General features: G+C 39.4%; 1 protein-coding gene across 1 annotated transcript in view; it reads right to left on the reverse strand.

Moving 5' to 3' along the window:
- MBOAT2 (membrane bound glycerophospholipid O-acyltransferase 2) overlaps window positions 1-20,975 on the reverse strand; it is a gene marked incomplete at both ends in the record, with an annotated part of 88,092 nt that overhangs the window by 50,488 nt on the left and 16,629 nt on the right. Inside the window, 2 exons of the mRNA XM_082300439.1 lie at window positions 16,317-16,394; window positions 19,857-20,002. Coding sequence (XP_082156565.1) covers window positions 16,317-16,394; window positions 19,857-20,002 — 224 coding nt within the window. The remainder of the gene's footprint in view (window positions 1-16,316; window positions 16,395-19,856; window positions 20,003-20,975) is intronic.

The raw sequence follows: 20,975 nt of genomic DNA on the forward strand, positions 1-20,975 counted from the left end.
ATTCAGAAGCCTTTGTTTGGTAAGAGAGACATAACCTACCATATCTTTTCCTGTCTTCTAATTTACAGATTGTTCAAATATTTTGTGCATTAAAGTTGTTTGCAATCAGTCACAGAACACATCATTAAATGTAAAAAAAAAGAGAAAGCAATGTAAAAAATTGAACTGAGCTGAAGTTCTCAACCACACTTTTTTCCTTCTATATGTATTGCCTTTACTCTACATGATTGCCTCCTTGAAAAGCCAGATGTAGCATTTCTTATTAATTCCTTTGGGAAAGCAGGGACTGCAAGAAAGCAGACAGAATTTCTGAAGAAATGCAGAAATCCAAAGACTATGCTTAGAATAATGGATTTGTTAACTTCTGTAAACAGGGGAAAATACTGAGCAAGATGCAAATCTAGTAATAGAACTATAATTTGATTCAGCACCATCCCAAATGGGGATACAAAGCTTGTAGCCAAAAGCTACATCGACAGCAATGCACTGTAAGGCAAGTTACTTCTAAAATTTTCATCAAAAAAACCCCAATTGTTCATATATATCTGGAGGACAGGTGTAGAGAAGTTGTGGATTTAGAACCTGAGTTACATTCCATCAGAAGCTTTGTCCCACCTCCTCAAGCAGAGATCTTGGACTCTGCAGCAGAACTGCACCCACACATTGATTCTCATAAGATGTGCCCTGATGAGCACAAGTAAGAAAGAAGAAGACAGACAAGCATGAAAATAGAAGAAGGCTTCTTCCTTCACAAAGGCTCTTCCAGCAATGTTAATCTGTTGACAAAAGTCTTACTGTTTTCTGCTTTTCAGCAACTCAGAGAAGACAGCGTAGGAAGAAATGGAATACTGTTTCTAGTCTACTTCTTACTTCTGCTGGCTTCTTCATAGTCTACCAAAGGGTATAAAAATAAAAACAAAAGTAATACACTTAAATACAGAAACTTTCTTTGCTTCTAAGGAGAAAAGACAAAAAACCCAAAAACACGAACAAAAAACCCCCCACATTTAGTTGAAAATACTTTTTATATTCTCCAGTTCAGAAAAAAGCCTTTGATTTTCAATTAACATTTTCATATCAACAGATCCTGAAGAATCAATCTCTTTCTAAAGTCTAAGCTCATCTAAAAGGAAGGTGTACACTTGTTTCATTTAAATGGTGACTTCCACATTAGTAGTTGGTCAGTGGACTTTCTGCACCCTGTGTTTTGGACAGCTTTGTGCTCTAGTGGAACACAAATGCTCTCTTGCTATCTAGAAGTGTTTCCTATGGATTTAATACTCTCTTTATGCAATCTCTGGAAATCACATTTCATTGTATTTATCTAGTTCAAACAGCAAGAAGATTGACATTTCATAAATAATAGAGCATCTTTCATTACTGCAGCCAAGTAACCTCCAAAATAGCCTATGATGTTTAAAGGGTGAAGCTACTAGTTCCCTTTGAGAAATTAAATCACCCCTTCCCCCAAGATTTAGTCAGAAAGCATGACACAAGGATTTAAAAAAAACCTCATAACTATACTGGTAGAAAATAGTAACATCTACTGAAGTCCCCATATACACTAATTAAGTCAGAGGTCCTGTTCCCAACTTGATTTTCATGCTGTCCTTCCCTCTTATTAGAATTTGGAATATTGAACTATGTCAGACTATAAAACAACAATAAATGCCCAAGGATTTGCATTTTGTTGTTGTTTGTTTTGGGAGCTTTGGGGCTTAGTTCTGGGATGAGGCTTTTTGGTTGGGGTTTTTTGGTTTTCATTTGGTTTTGGTTATTTGTTTGTTTGTTTGTCTGGTTTTTTTCACAATCAAGATACCCTAGCAACGAAGATTATTTCAAAATGATCTTTTAAAAGATCCCTAAAGGAAATTATATTCTGATAGATGCGGCAACAGCATCCTGTATTTGAGAGAGCAGTTAATCCCCTGGAAAAGAACAGGAGTATTAAAATAATGTGGAAGTAGCAGGCTCTCTAATTAATATCCTCCAACACAAAAGCCTGAAAGAGACATACAAAAAATTCTATCCTACCTCAAGCTTAAAAGGCCTTCCTCTGCCCAGACTTGAGCAGACACAGAAAAACACAAGAGTATGAAGTACAAAACAGCCAGATAAATATCACCAGTTCAAATTTAAAAAAAAAGAAATGAACACAGCTGTTGGGTCCCTCCCCTGCCATGGAGCCCTGGCAGAGGGGCCCTGAGGGCACAGACACGGGGTTTCCCTGCCCCTGCTCAGCCTCGTTCCCATGGGTTGGTTTGTGTTCCCTGCACGGGCAGAAGGACCCTCGGGTCCCGGGATTGAGCAGTTCCTCAGCAGAGCCCCGGCCATGCGGCTGGGGAAATAAACATCTCTGAAACATCTATCAAGAATCCGTCCATTATATTTCTTTCCACGGGCCTCGTTGTCTGATACATCATGTTGCAGTATCCCTACTGTAACAAATGGTGGTAATGCAAGCAAAACAATCCCCAGTCCCTAAGGACAGCAACTGATTTGTGAGTAAACCCTAGAACCTCTGGATTTCTCTTCTTGTTTTTGTTTTGCTATTCCATATCTGAACTATGGAGGAACCGTGGAAAGACTCTTGGCTCTCAGAGCCGTATATGGACATTTATCTTAAACTTGAAAAGATTCTTGAACAGCGATTTGTAAACTTTGGCTTAATTCAAGCTCAAAAGGAACTGAAACACTTCCTGGCATGATTGTTTAAGAACTTTTTCTATGTTTCTTGGGATTTAATTCTTACCAAAGACTTTTGGAAGACCGTTTGGACACAGTTAGTTTTTGAGTCAAAATATATGCCGATGGAAGAATATTTTCATATTATTTAATTACTGAGACTGTTGAGCAAGGTCAGCTATGTCCTGGTGAAGGGAAGCCTGCCTCGGGGACTGTGCGGCCATGTGGACCAAGCGCTCTGCGAGCAGCAGCGAGGCAGTTCCTGCGCACAGGTGGAGCAGCGCGAGCTGCAGTGTTGGCAGCAGAGCGAGGCATGGCAGGAGCGGCGCAACCCAGCGGTGCCCGCCCGGCCCCACACAGCGCATGGTGGAGCGAGCCCCGGGAACGCCCGACCGAGAGGGGCGGCGCGCAAGCAGCCGCCAGCGGAGCGGAGCTGCACCTAGCCGAGACGTGTGCTGGAGCGGGGCGCAAGGGGGCCGCTGCTCGGGGGCCTGGCCGAGACGTGGGTGCGGTGCCAGGCAGCGGCAGCGCAGCTGAGAGCAGAAGTGAAGACACACAGGGAGCTGAGTGGCCCGGCCCGCACGGCCCCGAATGCGACCCCGGGAAGAGCACGCAGGCACGAGCAGCCCCAACAGCTCCACAACGCGGGAGCAAGCGAAAACTAAACCGAAACCAGGAACACAGCGAGACAGAAAACAGCAGCCACTCGAAAAAAGGAAAAAAATCACCGTAGCTAAGGTTTTAGGGATAGTAAAATGGTATAATGTTAAACAAAATTATGGTTTTATAACAAGATGTAACAACCAGCAAGACATATTCGTTCATAGAACTGCTATTAAAAAGAATAACCCTGAAAAATGCATTCCAAGCTTGGGAAATAGAAAGGTGGTGGTGTTCAAAATTGTGCAAGGTAAAAAAGGGTTACAAGCAGCAAATGTTACTGGGCCTGGGGGTATTCCAGTCAAAGGCAGCCGTTATGCACAAAATTATAAACAATATCCATCCCAGCAGCTTCCCTACCCACAACCTACTTTCCCCTTTTACCCTATACCCAATATGTACCCCTTCCTAAGTTTACCCCATCCCCAGTTTATTCCTAATCGATTTTTCACCCCATGGCTTCCCTATACAATTCCCTTTCCCTACAACTCCTCTCCGATGCCAAGGGGGGGATGAAAAGGGGGAGGGAAGAAATTAAACCCTCTCTTGCCTCAGTTTTTCCACAAAGCATGCTCAGAGAGTTCTGTCTCCCTTCTGTCAGCCTTTAGATGTTCCGGAGAATCTGTTTGGATATTTAAACTCAGGAGGGTGGCTTGCTTTGTTTTGAAACTGTACTTGTTATCTCATGTTTATCCAGTTGTTTTCAATGTTAAGTTTTAAATTTCTTTTTGTTAAAAATAAATGGGTGAAATGTTGGGGCCCTCCCCCTACCATGTAGCCCTGGGAGAGGGGCCCCGAGGGGAGACACGGGGTTTCCCTGCCCCTGCTCAGCCTCGTTCCCCATTGGTTGTTTTGTGTTCCCCTGCGCGGCCCTCAGGTCCCGTGATTGAGCAGCTCCTCGGCAGAGCCCCGGCCATGTGGCTGGAGAAATAAACATCTCTCTGAAACATCTATCAAGAATTGGTCCATTATATTTCTTTCCACGGGCCTCGTTGTCTGATCCATCATGTTGCAGTATCCGTACCGTAACACACACCCTTCACACTGAAAAGCAGGGAAAGGTAGGGTAGTTCACACACAAAAGGTCAAGGCACCACACAATGTTCTACATAGAGGCAGGAGAGGCAAGCAGAAGGAAAACAGCAAGGAGTTGCACCAGTTCACAAGAACTGCAACCATTAGGTCTAGCTACTGAAAGGGAATCCTGAGCGTACAAAAGAATGGCAAAGTTTGGCCTGGAGGACACATCAAGTCCACAAGACATGGCTGAAAGGCTTTGAAAGCATCATGGATTTAGAGTGATCAGTACTCTCCTCACTTAGCTTCCAATTTTCATGACATGCAAAGAAAATTATCTTTAAAGAAGTCAAATTTATGCCCAAGATGATTGGTTCAATCAGCCAATTTCAAATGCACAAGCATAGCATTAGCTTCCATTCATTAAGGAATTGAAAACAAATCAAATGAAACCAACCACATATGGCCCATGATGTTCTTCCATTTTTAAGAATCAAAAGGAACCAGAAAGGGACTGAATTGTGGAAGAACAATTCATAGGATCACAGAATGCCTTGGATTAGAAGGGACCATAAGGATCACCTAGTTCCAATCCTCCTGCCATGGGCAGACACACCTTTCACTAGACCAGATTGCTCAGCACTCCATCCAGCCTGGCCTTGAACACTTTTGGGATGGGGCATCCACAACTTCTCTGGAACTGTTCCAGGACCTCATCACCCTTACAGGGAAGTATTTCTTTCTTGTATCTAATCTAAACCTCTGCTCTTTCAGCTTAAAGCCATTTCTTCTTGTCCTATCATTTTGTGCCCCTGCAAACAGTCCCTTGCTATCCTGCTGGCCCCCGCTTTAAGTACTGGAAGGTGCCCTAAGGTCTCACTGAAGCCTTCTCTTCTCCAGGCTGAACAGCTTCATCTCTCTCAGCCTGGCTTTATAGAGTTCTCCAGCCTTCTGATCACCTTCATGGTCCTCTGGACTTGCTTCAACAGTCTGATGGCCTTATGCTGGGGACCCCAGACCTGAATGCAGCATTCCAGGTAGGATCCTATAGGAGCAGAATCAGCTCCTTGACCTGCTCCTTAACTCGCTTCTTGTGATGAAACCCAGGATATGATTGGCTTTCTGGGCTGAAAGCACACATTGCCAGCTCATGCTGAGCATCTCATCACACAACATCCCTGAGTCCTTCTCAAGGCTACTCTTGATCCACTCTCCACCCAGCCTGTACTTGCATGGCATTGCCCTGACCCAGGTGCAGGTCCTTGCATTTTTCCTTGTTGAACCTCATGAGATCTGCACAGGCCCACCTCTCAAGCCTGTCCAGGTCCCTCTGGATGGCAACCCTTCCCTCCAGCAGTGTTGGCTACACCACAGTTTGATGTCATTGGCAAACTTGCTGAGAGTGCACTCAATCCCTTAGCACTGGTCCCAGTACAGACCTCCGAGGGACACCACCCATCACGGCTCTCCATTAGGACATTGAGCCACTGACCACAACTCTTTAACCCCATTAATACTAAAAAGGCGACCTGATCTTTGGAAATCTGCAAGTGTTTTCAGGTATTACTTTAGAATTAAAATAATAAAAGCAAAATCAAACATACTAAAACCAGTATAGCTTCAGATGCAGAAATTGGGCAAATAAATAACACAGCTAGAAACACTTCCACAAAAGTAAATTTGGATTGTTTTGAAGCTGCTAGACTTAAGTAGCTTAATAGCTTTTCCTAAAGAAAAACACTCTGGTGTTTACTTTCCAGAAGGAATGTTCCTTGTACTTATAAAACAGCCTATTTCATACAGAAGCCAGCTGCACACTCTTACCACAAAGACTAATGGCATTCCAGGCTGCATTAGGCAAAGTGTTGCCAGCAGGTCGAGGGTGGCGTCCCATCTTCTCTGTTGGGCACTGGTGAGGCCACATGTGGAATGTTGGGTCCAGTGCTGTGTTTTCCAGTACAAGGGAGGCATGGACATACTGGAGAGAATCCAATAAAGAGCCACTAAGATAAGGGACAGAAGCATTCTTCTTATATGGAAAGACAGAGAGCTGGGAGTGTTCAGCCTGGAGAAGAGAAGGCTCAGGGAGATCTCACCAATGTGTGTAAATACCTGAAGGGAGGCTACATAGAGGATGAAGCCAGGCTTTTTCCATGGTGCCCAGTGACAAGAATGTGCCCAGAGGCAATAGGCACAAACTCAAACACAGAAGGTGCTCTCCACACAGCAGGAAACACAGTTCAGTTCCCTACAACAACTCTCCCACCTTAGAGATATTCAAAAGCCATCTGGACATAGTTTTGGACAACTGGTTCCCCTGCTTGAACCCTGCTTGGAGGGTGATCTCTGGTTGAGGTTGAAAAGAACCTCCCAATCTCAAATTCCACAAACACTTTTCAGGCTGTTACAACTAACACAAGAGATTACTTCAGAAAATGTGCATCACAAAACCAGGACTTGCTCCCGTATGAGTCAACCCAGAACCCCAAGCTCAGAACTTCGCCATTAGAAAATAATATGCTGACAGAGCAGACTAAGCAATCAGTTGCTGCAGGGGAAGGCTCACTGCTGAGCCTTTAATGAGAACTGTCTGGCTGAACTGAGGCTACCATCCATTTTCTCCCTCTGCCTCCTGAGATTTCTTGGCATCTAAAGAATCCACCAACCAGCATGCATCTGGCAGGAGTCCTATTCTGGAATCCCTCAGGCTCTCAGAGATAGAGTATCCTGAACTTCTCTGGCAAAATGAATCAATATTTCCATTTGCAAAAGATTCCCTTTAACAGAAAATCCTTAACTGAGCACACTGATAGTTCAAGGATTGTCTGCTGAAGTTACACAATGACAATGTCTGATTACTCAAGTATAAGGGAGCGGGTCAGGACAACCATAAATACACAAAGTCCGTAATTCAAGTACCAGTTATTCTGTTTGTGTTGTTTGGTCTCCCTTTCCCACTCCATCTTCTCTCAAATGCATAATGAGCCACAATTTGCATGAGTTACCTGTTAATCACTACCTACTACAGTTCTTAACACACAGAGTCAGACAGGAACAGAGCAAGAATTTTCACAGTCAGGGAGGGGAAAGGAAGGTGACCTAATACAGGTTGCTCAGGTATCTGCTCAGTGACTTGACCAAATGCCATTGCAAACATATGTCACCACTTTTCACATCCTGTGGCATGAAAACTGAGGCAGTGTATCCAGAACAAACTGGACAGTGTCACAATGTTCCCATGTGTTTGCAGAAGATGGAGAAAAAGCACAATTAAGAAACAGAAGCTATTTTCTGATTGATCACATATTTTCATTCTATGACAGGGTAAGGAAAGAAAATCCAATATGTGATTATGAAACACTGGAGAAATACAGCATGGATAGATAATAGCTTCATTTCACAATGAGCACAAGCACACAGCAGGTCATTACCATTCTGATAATATACTTTAAACAAATGCCTATCACTACTGAGCTGAAGAATAAGTTTACAAGAATTATACTGAATAATGGATTTTCTTACACCAGTTAACACCTACAGCAGATGATTTAAAAGATTAAGAATTATTTTATTTCTTCATTGATTCTGCTCATAAACACAAAGTGGTGATGCCTGTAAGGAACTGATGTATTAGCAAACACTGGCATTCCTTCTACCATTGCCCATTTTACCAGTTTCAGAAAGCATCACTTACCTCTTTTCATTATTATTAACTGCTAAAACATAAGGGGTTTACTACTTCCAGCGAAAAGATTTCTTCTACCATAAGAACTGGTCAGGGACTGCATCTGATATTTGTGTGTTTGAGTTTACGTTGTACCTCATATTTCAATTCTTGTTCATAAGACGATGATGTTTAAGACCAGAAGTCATTTCATATTCCTAAGGTAACTGCACTTCTGCACTGCATAGGAAATACTTTTGCAGGATCTTTGAAAAATGCACAGAATAGCTATATGAATAGCAAAACATAGCTGGTGCAACAAACTAAACATTCTGCTTCTAGATGTCATAGGCTGCTTTATTTAGACCTTTCTTCTATTTATACAGATTATGTCACATATACTAATTGCCCAAACAGGAAGTATGGAAAAAATATCAGAGAAACTAACCAGCCTCCAAAAGCCCTATACTTCACATCAAACCAACATCAGAATAAAGCTTTATTTTAACACACTTTTCAGAAGCCACCCATGATTAAAGTTTTGTTCTCACACTTGAAAGCCTTACCTTTTTCAGTTTGGAGATATCCTATCTGGATATGGATGTTGATACTTTGGACATTCATGTAAAACACAGCAAGAGCCGCTATTCTGCTCTCCAGCAGCTAGGATTGATGAAGCTATTGGCTTCTGACTGCAGCTCTGATAGCAGCTTCGTAGTGAGGCCCTCACACCCTTCTGGAAAGGTCCCTTGGGTACAGTAATAGAATGTACCACATCATGGTCCCGTAGACTGAATTTTAATTTTGTTATCACATAAAATGGTAAAACTTACTGTGGGGACAGCTCTTTAGGTAATCACAATCACATTGCTTATATAAACTTCTAAAGCAAATCTTTCAGCGAACCTACTGCAGTCAGGACAATTGAAAACCAACACCCTCAAAACTATAGTTTTACATAAATATCGTCTCTCTGCAGAAGAATGTGCCTACAGCATGTACTGGTCAGCTTTTCAGAGCACCATGGTCATGCAGAAAAAGGGATCCAGAGGAGCCTGGACTCTTGTTTCATTAAAACTGGAGAGAAGTGGATACTGCCGATCAATGAGACCTCCTTCCATCTTGTAGGAAAAAAAAAAAAGATATCTCTATAGGTTTTTCTTTTGTTATAATACATTTACCAACTTTTAGTTGATATCTATGCATCTTAAGTACGGAAATGGTAAAAACTTACTATTCAATCTCACGGTACGCATACCACCTCATTTACACCTCACAAGACGTCCTTAAAGCATTCAAGAGATTAATATTATTTGAAGACAAAAAGCTCTCTACAGAAACACCTACCACCAAAAATAGCACTCCGTATCAAAGTCAGAAGACAGTGATTCGGCTCATGGTTGATGACACAGCATATATTAAACATGGTATCACAAATGGATACTATGGTAGAGGGAAGCAAAGAGGAAAGGCCTGATGAGCTGAAAAGCCTGACACTTAAAAGAGTTTCCAGGATACAGGATTTAAAATGGACACTCCTAGAAAGAGCAGAATACAAAGAAAAAGAAAGCTACCCATGCGACTCTTATTTAAAATGGTGCATTACTTGTATGCATTGTGCATTACCATGTGGTATGCTCTATTAATAAAACAGATTATTCACTCTAAGTAATCACACACCAAATTACCCAGAGCTTCCTTTTGCAAGCCTACTGACTTCACAGTTCCTGTTGTGCCTGTGATGAGTAATGACTGCAAGAACTGCTTAGCACTTGGCTATACTAAGCATTTTTTATTTCAGTATTATCCAGTTTTGAAGATTAACACCATGCTACATTGTCTAAGGTACTTGCATCTTCTTACCAGATGTAAACACACAGCAAACCTGCCACACAGCTAAAATTTCCTAAAATAGAAAAAAGAACACCAGAAGTTCAGATTTAAGATAGAAATCACAGAGCAATTTACAGTACCTGTCTTTATTTACACACTTCTCTTCCAACATAATCCAATGCAACTTTTAAACAGAAAGTTTGAAATTTGCTGTTTTAAAACAGTAAGCTTCTCAGCTAAAAACAATGTCAACCGATACATAAGGGAATTGGATTTCTTGCACATAGCCCTCCTGAAAGCAATTTGTTGATACTGAAGAGAGTACAAGTAAATCAACTGCATACCTTTTTATAGCATCACAGAATACGGTGAGTTGAAAAGGACCCACAAGGATCATCAAGTCCAACTCCTGGCCCTGCACAGGACCATCCCTAAGAGTCACACTGTGGGCCTGAGAATATTGTCCAAATGCTTCTTGAACTCTGTCAGGCTGGTGCTGTGACCACTTCCCTGGGGAGCCTGTTCCAGTGCCCAACCACTCTCTGGGTGAAGAACCTTTTTCTAATATTCAACCTAAACCTTCCCTGACAACTCTCAGGCCATTCTCTCAGGTTCTGTCCCTGGTCACCACAGAGACCAGATCAGTGCCTGCCCCTCCTCTTCCTCTCGCAAGGAAATTATAACTGCAGTGAGGTTTCCCCTCAGTCTCCTCTTCTCCAGGCTTGAACAGACCAAGTAACCTCAACCACTCCCCATATGGCTTCTCCTCAAGATCCTTCATCATCTTTGTCAAGAAGAAAATAACGGATTTCTTGCTTGAATACTGGAAGAACACCTGCCTTCAAACATAACTGAAAATTTAATTCAAAATAAAACCAACTTGCAGTGTCAAATACTCCCTTTGACATTTCTTGATTACTCAGCCTGGCTTTCACCTGTTTCTACTGACTTAAAGACACAAAACTTCTCTACTTTTTCTTGGCATAGTCTTTGTTTCATTTGCCCTCACCCCTCTTTTTATTATTGATGCTACATCTTAGAGAAAAGGATAGAAAGACATGCTACTACTTGTTGCCTAACATGATCTCCTCCTACCAAATTAACTGTCTCAATTACAGCTAGTTTATTTCACTTTAAATTGAAATGAGCCTGATAAATTTAAGTTAATAATACCAAACCTGGACAATTGTTGGGTGAGGGAAAATTAAGCATAAAAAGTTTTCATGCAAGTTCAGATCAGATGAGAACACTAAGCTGCATGAAGTCACCTCAAATAAATTTTAAGCTATAATAGACATTGAAGTAAGACACCAAAAGGAAATGGCTAGCATGCTTATGACAACTGGAATTATTCAGGATCATGACAGTACTAAGAAAGACTTGGGTTTCACAGAGCAACCTGCTCTAGCTGATCCTGCTTTGAACAGGCAGGCTGGAAGTCAAACACTTCCCCTCCTCAGCTATTCTATGATTCTGTGAGCTTGTCTTTAACTTCCAGTAAAGACATTTGATCTGCAAAACTGATCAGCTTTAAAAGCTATATGATACTTAACATCTTTAATTGAGACACTGGATTTTAAAATTAAGACGTTTGTATTTTTTAAATATCAATGCTCTTTATTCACATCCACCTTCCCTTATAGAAAAAAAAGCCCTACAAATAGAATTTTTGCAGTTTGCTGTGCATTGGTATCAAGGGCCATGATCTTTTAGCTCCAACCCAGACACTTGATACACCATCACTTGCAGTTCTGCAGGCAAAATTGACTTGCCTAACTTACAGCCAGCAGTTTCATCAAGAACAATGAAATTATTGTTTGCTGAGCTAGTCCTAACTAAAGTGAAATTTGTCTCAAATGCAAGATATTTCACCAAAGAATAAAAAAAGATGCATAAGTATGCTCTTAGAGAAGAAAATTTACTATAGTACATGGTACCCTTGCATGTAATCTCTCTATCCCAAGCACTACTGGCTCAATTCATTCAATGCCATGCAACCAGAATTTTTAATCAACTCTTATTAGCAGCTATCTTTGCCAGGAGCTGAAGAAGAACATAGCTTTCACTGAAATCTTCTTGGTACAATTTATTCTGCCACTTCATTTTGTAGGGACCCTGATTTATTTGACATCAATAGTTTGTTGAGGTAATAAACCATGCAGCAATGATACTATGACTCAGAGCTCATTTGCTAACAGCCAAGTTGCTTGGCAGCATGACAAGCAGAGTAATGTGCCTTGAAGAAGTATCTGTATAGATGCTACAGCTTTCAGAGATTACCAAACAAATAGAGCCCAAAAACATGACTTTATCAATTTTGTTTTGATTGATTGAGCTCAGCTTCACTTTGAGCACAAAGATTAAAAAAAAAAATTTAAAAAAAATTAAAAAATATTTATGCAAGCCAAAAAGCTACTCCATCACAACAGATTTCTAACACACCCAGGCAATTTTACACTACTGCTTCCTTCCAAGAAGGGGTTGTCCTCTATATGCTTACAGAAACCAAGCACACAGTGTAGTAAGTAGGAGAACCCTCCTTCAGGTAAACACCAACATAAAGTATAGCTACTTCATACAACAGAAGTCCAAGTTTTCTTTTCACCTGAATTTTCAAGTGTGATGAAAGAGGTTTTATATGCCAATGGCATAATTTAAAATCCCCGTTCTCCTGAGAACTCTGTTAAGTAACATCAGCAATCAAGTGAAAAATAAAATAAAATTTCAAAACGGGGTGGGGATTTAACAAACAGACTGATTTAGACTCTTCTCTCTGGAAATACAAAGTATATAATCAGAATTTTTTCTAGTTGCATTAAGGCAGCATATGTCTTTTTTGTACCAAACCAGCTGTGAAGACTACAACACTTCAAAAATGCCCATGCATTGCTACTTATTATATTTTTCAGCCTCTCTACTTAAGCATCAACCTTTGCAAATCTGCAGACACTGGATGATTCCTATCTTTCTTTCTCCCTATATCTATAGGGACACACACACTTCCCAAAGATTAAATATATTTATTTAACTTTTAATAAAAGTACAGCAAAAAGGGATAGGCACTACAGGTGAGAAAATTGTAGTTCTCTTTTCACTCCATTCCTGTAATTACAAAATACAAGCTCATTAAAGGCCTTTCTATTCAAACATTCCAATTATAGGAAGGATAACATATAAAGTTATTTTTCAACTTATACTTTTATTGTTTTAAGTCATACATTGAGTTCTATTCAGGCACAGCCGGGAGTGTTACAGGAAGTTATCAAAGTGGGTGAGCTTGTAATAGCTACTTAGAGCAAATACTTTTAGAAGAAGTTCATAAGGATTACTAGGAAATGCCTTCACAGCTGTTAATTTCAGCAAGTGCTTACTTCTCAAGTGATTGAAGACAGACATCCATTTACAGGGTTATTTTTGTAATCATCAAATCTCCAGCGTACAGAGAATCACTGCCTGGTGCTAGTCAGTGTTTCAACTCACAGTCCTCAGAATACAAGTCTGATTTCTAGGTAAGCATCAGAAAAATCATGTCATTCAGCATTATTAAACACCTGACTGAAAACTAAGTGCCACAATTAACATGCCAAGAGAAATAGCTTACTCAGATGATCAAGACTTTTTGGCTCTGAGATTTCTAAGATAAAACCATCAAATCTCCACCACACCTCCTTTGCCACATCTCCCATTGTTTGTCAACCCCACAGTAAGGGGTGAAGGCAAAGGGGAGCAAGGCATTAGTCAGTCCTGACTCTGGCTAGGAGCATAAGGGAACTTATCGAGGACTAACGTTCCAAAATCCCACAAAAAGGTATGCCCAGGAAGCACCTCCACAGATACCACACCAGTTACAACCAAACTTTCTTTAATCAAATTTTGTTTAAATAAAAACAAGCCAAAGTTTGTTTACTCAAATTCTAATCTGTCTTTACATTACCATGTTCAAACAGCTTACGTACATGGGCTTAGGAACAGTACAAAGAACTGCATGTCTATCAAAACAAAATAGAACCACAGAATAGCCCATGTAACAGCTACCACGAAAGGTAAAAGTGCTTTGGAGAATGCAAAAGATTATCAAAAAACACTCCTTGCTTCAAAGGGTAAGGAAGCCTGTATACCCAGTGCACAGCAACTGAACTGATAGCAGTCTAAAAAATTTAGTTGTCTCTTACTTGTTTAAGCAATTTTTAGAGAGGCTTGAGAGACTGAGGAGCTATATTAGAGGGTAGGGAATGCAGGAAGGAGAGGAATAATGTTTTTCCTATCTGTACACTCATGAAATCTGCAGGACAGCAAGCAGGGCAGGGAGAAGAAGGAAACCTAGGTCAGTGAACGAATTTAGATAATAGACAAAAATATTTTGTACAATATCTAAGTGCTTTTCCAATACAAAATCCACTTGAATCCATATTTACATCACATATAGGTATTTGAAGTTTGACTCCAATGTTAAGATGCTTGTGGAACAATGCAGGTGACCCTCTAACTAGGGCTGTCAGCCAATGGGTCCCTCTGCAATACAGAAACTAAATCCCAAACCTGGGGCTATGCAGGCAAATACAAGTACTATGATTAGTTGTACATACACACATACCCCCACTAAAACACTGACATTCTCCAGTCCTGAGGCCAGCTGATACCAGCTGCACTCTACTGTACAGCACTTAACCTTCAGTCTTCCCTGGGCTCCATGAGACACATTTCATTGCCTGAAGAAAAACACTTAGGTGGGAGAGGAGTAATTCGCATTAGTTTCTATTCAGACTGTCAAACAGAAAGCTGTAAGTGGCATTTTTCTGACAGAAAATTAAAAGTACCTGGTGCATTCCTTAGTTAAAGGTATAGGCATCATCATTTCTGGGATACTCCAGTAATGTAGGAAGCAAACCTTGTACAGTCTTGCCTGTATCACCTACTACAAGTGGCTCCTTGAGTTTCCCATACAGCATCCAGACACTGTCCACAATTTAAAGTAAAAAATGATTCTGTTACATTTTTTTCTTCCACTGAAAGAAGAGGTTTTTTAGTTTTATCCAATGGCAGACTAATTCATATGGTGACAAAGCAACATAAGCTCTGTAATCAAATCTAGGTTTCCCCTCACAGCTGTGCAGTAACAGCTGTGTATAACACAGCAAAATCTCAGCAGATCAGGCCATGCAGTTAAATCAGCTGGTATGAATTAGGAGGATCAGGAATTAGTGTTCCCTTGCCCCCATGCAGGAAATCTGCCTACCTGTCTCACGCTCTTAGGAATGTAAACCACTGCTGGATTTCCATTTATGAGAAACCTACGTTACTTGTTATGATAAAGACCACAGTGTTCCTGACTGGTACCTCCATTTGCCGCATTTAACCACATTAAAAATGTCTTTAAAAATATTAAGTAACACAAGTTATAGATTACATTGTTAAAGGTCTAAAGAGAAATTGACATTAACAAGTTGCTTTACAACAACTTGTAATAATAGAAACTGTTTGTCTATAAACCAGCCACCCAACCAAATGAGGTTCTTTCACATCCACAGTAGATTGAATACATGAGGCTCTGATGAAAATGTTGAAGATAAGAACCTAATATGGGACATTTCAAAAGACAATAAAATTACATTCACTATCACGGTACAATGCAGCAGAGTATTCTAACAGGTAGGATCATTAACTAAGGCCACCCTGGCTTCCTTTCTTTCCTCTTTGTTTCTTCTACCAGCATCTTTTCTAACAGCCTCATATACTTCAGGAACCTATTCAAGCAAGGATTTGCTGTTTTACTAAACATTTATGCAGGAATTAACACAGTGGGAACCTAATTTGATTCTGATCTCTAGGCTAGTGGAATAGTAAAACATATGCATACAGTAATAAAACAAACGTCTGCCCTGCTTTTAAGAACAACAGAAAAAGAGAAGTAAGTGTTATTCTATATAGATTCAGATATTGCTAATAAAATCAAGCACTCAAACTTAAAATAATGCTGTATATGTTTTATATAAATGTATTCTTAACCTAAGACAGCATTCACACTGTTATCAAAAAAAGGGGAATTATAAACACTTAGTACCTAGAGAAATGTCTCACACAAATTCTCTTCCCTTCAGACATCTTCCTTCTACTAGCATTGGCTGTTTTCAAATTAACATTTGTCATTTGTAAACACCCAGAAATACTTAGGATTAAGTAACAATGAAAAAACAAGAATATGTAGAACACAAAAGATGTCTCAGCAGGGTATTAATTTTAACAAGTTTTAGGTATTTCAAAAAGCTGGCAAAAATTCCCAAATAAGCCATCCTCTCTCCTGAAAATAAAACCATGGTTAGAGAATTCAAATACTGAAATGTTATGGTATATGTGCACCTTTAGGATTACGGTATATATGCACCTTTACAAAAAAAAGGTCTCGACAGTAGCCTTCTTATAAAAGCAAAATAAAATAAATTTTAGAATGGAAACTTACTTGTGCATATTTTCCACTCCTATAATGATCATGATATAGTAGGAAATTCCACTTTGTATAACAAAATGTAAGGCATACCTAGGGGGAGAAAAAAAGTAAACCCTCATAGCATTTGCTTTAATGACAATAAACCACATGCATTTATTGTGAAATTAAACAGGTTCAAAGTTTAAAGCCATCACTTCTCCCAAAGAAAACGCCCCTTTTATTCTATTTAGGTTTTCTGCTACCCTTCCTTCTGTTGAGAACTTCTCCCTTTAGCATAGCACAGAGAGCAGTAATGAAAACTAGACACTGAGCTAGAATGCTCCAGCTCAATCAAGAATATTGCTAATTCTTACAATGCAAAGAATTTGCCTCATAATACTTCAATTTGGCATTATTGCCTATGTAAATAACCATAAACAACATGAAAATTTTGTGGTTTAATTTCTATACTCATCTTTCTACCCATTTGCAACAATAGATATCTCAGTTTAGGCCAACAATTTCTTAGAATCCACAATATGGTAAGATTTCCCACTCAACAGAAATGGTGACTGTGTCCAGCCAGTCTTTGCCCCAGATTGTCAATAACTAATAAAGGGATGGTGGTGATGATAGTCACAAAAAACACAAACAAAAAATCCCTACACATCAACAAGCCACAGATTTATTTCACAAAGCTGCTCTAAGCTCTTTTGTTTGTTTTCACAGCTTACCACCACAGCTATCCAAACACCGTGGCTTTGGGGGTTTGCTCTGGTCTTTGAAGGAGTTATACTCCAGTAAACTGTAGAGCACTGGTATCAAAGCAGTGCCAGTGAATGGGGAAAAGAGCTGATCTTCAGTAGCTTGCTTTTTTTTCATCCTGGTACATTAAGTGCCTCAGTACCACACTTACATATGCTCAAGTGACACACTCACCTAATTCAGGATTTTTTTTTTCCCATAAAAAGCAGCCATCATTTTGCTACAGTGATGCTGTTTTCTTTTGGATTATCACCAACAATTTCCTAATTTCACTCCTCCTCTACTTACAAGGAAATGCCTTCAAAGACTTTCAACAAGAAACCCAGTTCTATCCCACTAAAATCCTTCAAAGCCTACACGTGATGAACTAAGGCAAAACAAGTCACTTGGACATGAATTGACTTTGAAAATCTTGACTTTTTATGGAAGATCTAATCTGTACATGCTCCCATGCTTCACTCCTAGTTAGCCTCATCTAAGATAGGACTACTAAAATTCAAACATGGATTTTAATATAGTAATTGTCAATTAAGAAAATATTTACTTTCTTATCAGCCAAGTATTAGCAATATTGTGTAGCAAAGACAGGCATTAGTAAATGACAAACTTAAAAGGTTTGCTTCTTATACAGAGAAAGGATACTAAGATATCAAAACCTGAAAGAGTGTGGGTTGGCATGGAGTACCTTATTAGGATTACAGTCACTGAAAACATTTCTCTTTCAGAGCTGTTAACAATAGCAATATGATTGATCTTTGATTCAAACAATCCAAGGGATATATTGAAATACCACATGGAATAGTAACTTTTAACTATATACACATGGCACATACTCTGGGCCTTTTATGCTGTTTCCTATTATGCCAAGGGAATTACTGCTTCTCTTCCTTTCCTCTACCACCATCACAAGTATTACAAAAGTGGCTGAAAACTAACACACTCAGACGACAACATAACTACTACTAAATGCCCTTAAAAGGGTGCAGATTCCAAACTACTTCCCACATTTAAATTTGCATGATCTTATCCATAAATCTAGGCTTACTAGTAACACTATGTAACAAAACAGTAACAGTTTCCTTCTTGTTATATAGGTTTATAAGACGTGTTCTAGCACAATCCAAGAGTCACTGAAGATGTATCACAGGCTTGTAACCTGTACGCATACCTGATTCCCTGGGGAGCGGAACCAAAAAAAACCAAAACCCTCAAAAAACCTGCTTGTATAATATGTACTTAAGCAAAAGGAAAAAGCATTGGCAGAAGCATAACAGAAATACCAATTTCTTAAATAATGTGTACTTTCAACATCTCATATGATGTTTCGTCATTTTAAAATAATTTTTAGCTCCATAACTGCAAAATAGAAATTAATTGCTAATATAATAGATTTAAGTGTGATCCAAAACAAAGTAGAATAATGTGCATTTCTACTATGGCAGAAAACATCTTTTTTTTTTTTCCAGGGCATATTGCCTGTGAGAGGTTTTCACAAATTTTTATTTATGTCTGTTGGGAGTAAAGATCGTTTTTTTCCAAAATCTCCCATACCCAAAATTCATATATGAATATATTAGTAACTCTTTCTAATTAAAAATTACAATTAATGGTTTCTCCTTCTAATGCAATGGTTACAGAATGTGCTTCTAAGCTTACATAGCCCTCAAAAAAGCCCTCACATAGCCCTCCTATCTCTCATATCATCCTCTTTATTTGTGGTGCTAAGACTGGAAGTCTTTGAGATCAGATCATTCTCTCAAAGCAGAATACCATGGCCAAACATTTAAGAAATGGATGGGAGTTGCAGAGTTTTATATGAAAGTAAATTGTGCATGTAGATCTAAAGAATAAAGGTTACTGATTTCTTTTCCTAAAATTTACAAACAATATATATCAATTAATGTTGAGAGGTCTCTGCAACATGCCAGTGTAGAGGCCAACACACTCTGCATGTGCAGAGACAGATGCATGCACACACTGTATGCATCTTCCCACCTGCACAACAGCTTGATTAATTCCCCCAGCTCAGTAATACTCTATTATAGTCAGCATAAATAAGTCTTTTATACACTTGAAGCTAAGTAAGCACCTTGCTTACAATGCAATAAAATGAAACTGGCACTTAATCATAAACCATCTTGGGAAGATGTGAGCCATTTAGTATGCTAGTTTTTGAGGAAAAAAAATTTCACCAAGCTAAATGCATACCCTTTTCTAACTTTACTAACATTCTGTCTTGCAGCACTGTGAAAAGATCAAGATATGCAAATAGAAGTCACACAAAATATGTGTCTGAAAAACAGCCACATCTTACTTTCACATCATTAAAGAAAAGAAATCATGAAACAGTCTGAAGTCAAAGCCAGCTTCTTTCCAGGTACTTTACACTAGTAGGATATATTTTACAGTTCCAGCCACTCTTCCTAAAAAAGTCAGATTATATTCAATATTCAGAAAAAGACATTGAGTTATCTCATGCCATGAGTATTTATGGGGAATTAACTTAGCCACCACATCTGTGCTATGCCTCAAGAGAATACTTCTCCAGCAAGTTTACAGAGAAAAAGCAGTACAAGTTAAACAAACTGCACCTGCTTCATCTTCCCCAAACCACAGACAGCCAGTATGCTAGTTACCAGTTTGCAAATAGATTATCTTTCAAAATTTGTGCACCTCATCAGAATATCTAAGCTAATTTCAGTACATTTGTAGCAGCTAAAAACCCTACAGAATTAGGTAATGAGGTTTTTCATAACAAAGAAACAAAAATCTGCAAGTTCCTGAAAAATGAATTTAAGTGCAACTTACCATCCAAAACAAAAAAGTGCAAGATAAAGGCCCAAGAGTGTTGCAACAACATGTCTTATAAATGGGCTAGTTTTGCTTGAATGAAGGTATGTTCGAAACCAAACAGCCGCAAGCAAGGCAAACAGTTGGCACGCTACAAAGTTGACCTGCATAAAAAAAAGCAAAGAAAGATGATCTCACACAAGTGTGTATTAAAAATTAACACAAATATCCACACATTTTCAGCAATTTGCAGAACCTTTGGCTTTGCCATGGCTTTTACCACAGCACGTCAAAGAGCTTCTCCCATGAGTCCCTCCCCAGCTAAAGCACTAACCAGTGCTCCCTGAGGAGCTCAGAAGAAAAGATGTATCAAGCACGTGAGGCAATACACACACAAATCAAGAGAAGAAAATGACGTATTTTCCTGTAGATTTTCTAAATACCAAACCACTCTATCAACCATTAAGTCACTTCTATTCTCCCAGTAATGCAAAGATCTGAGCTGTGGTTTTACTTGGTTTTTCAAGTGAGCAGGCCTTGAAGCTATATATCAGCTCCAAAAAAATCACTGACAGATCCCTTGCGTAGCCTGTGCAGAAGTAGGGCTCAATGAAGTGCATTTCAGTGCTATGTAATCAGATAAACAGCTTGGTTGCACACTGCATTTTATTCTTGTACATTCAAGTGGTATAGTTTCAGAAATTCTTCCTCCCTTCAGGCCATTTATTCTAGAAGACAGAAAAATTCTTGCATATTAAATATTTAAAGACATTAGGGCACTGGAAGCAAAAGTGGAATTAAATACAACTAAACCACTGAGTAAAAAGAATTGTTCTGATTGTGGCCTGAAAAAAATTTAACAGTAAGGGCACAATAAAGAAAGAAATTCCTCAAATCCAGTAACCACTACTAAAAGTGGCTTAAGCTACAAAAAGCTGGATAAATTACTTTATTTAGAAAATAACATTTCTCGCTTCATAGATTTTATTTTTTGCTCACACAGAAAACTGCCTAACAATTTTCCATGTCTAATACTGACATCCCAAGTCATCACAGGCAACAGCTTGAGAACCACTGCTTCAGGTCATAAGCATTTCAATACAAGAAACTTACACATCCTGCATGCTTGACCCGTCC

This window comes from Coloeus monedula, assembly GCF_965178545.1.
Source record: "Coloeus monedula genome assembly, chromosome: 2".
Lineage (NCBI taxonomy): Eukaryota > Metazoa > Chordata > Aves > Passeriformes > Corvidae > Coloeus > Coloeus monedula.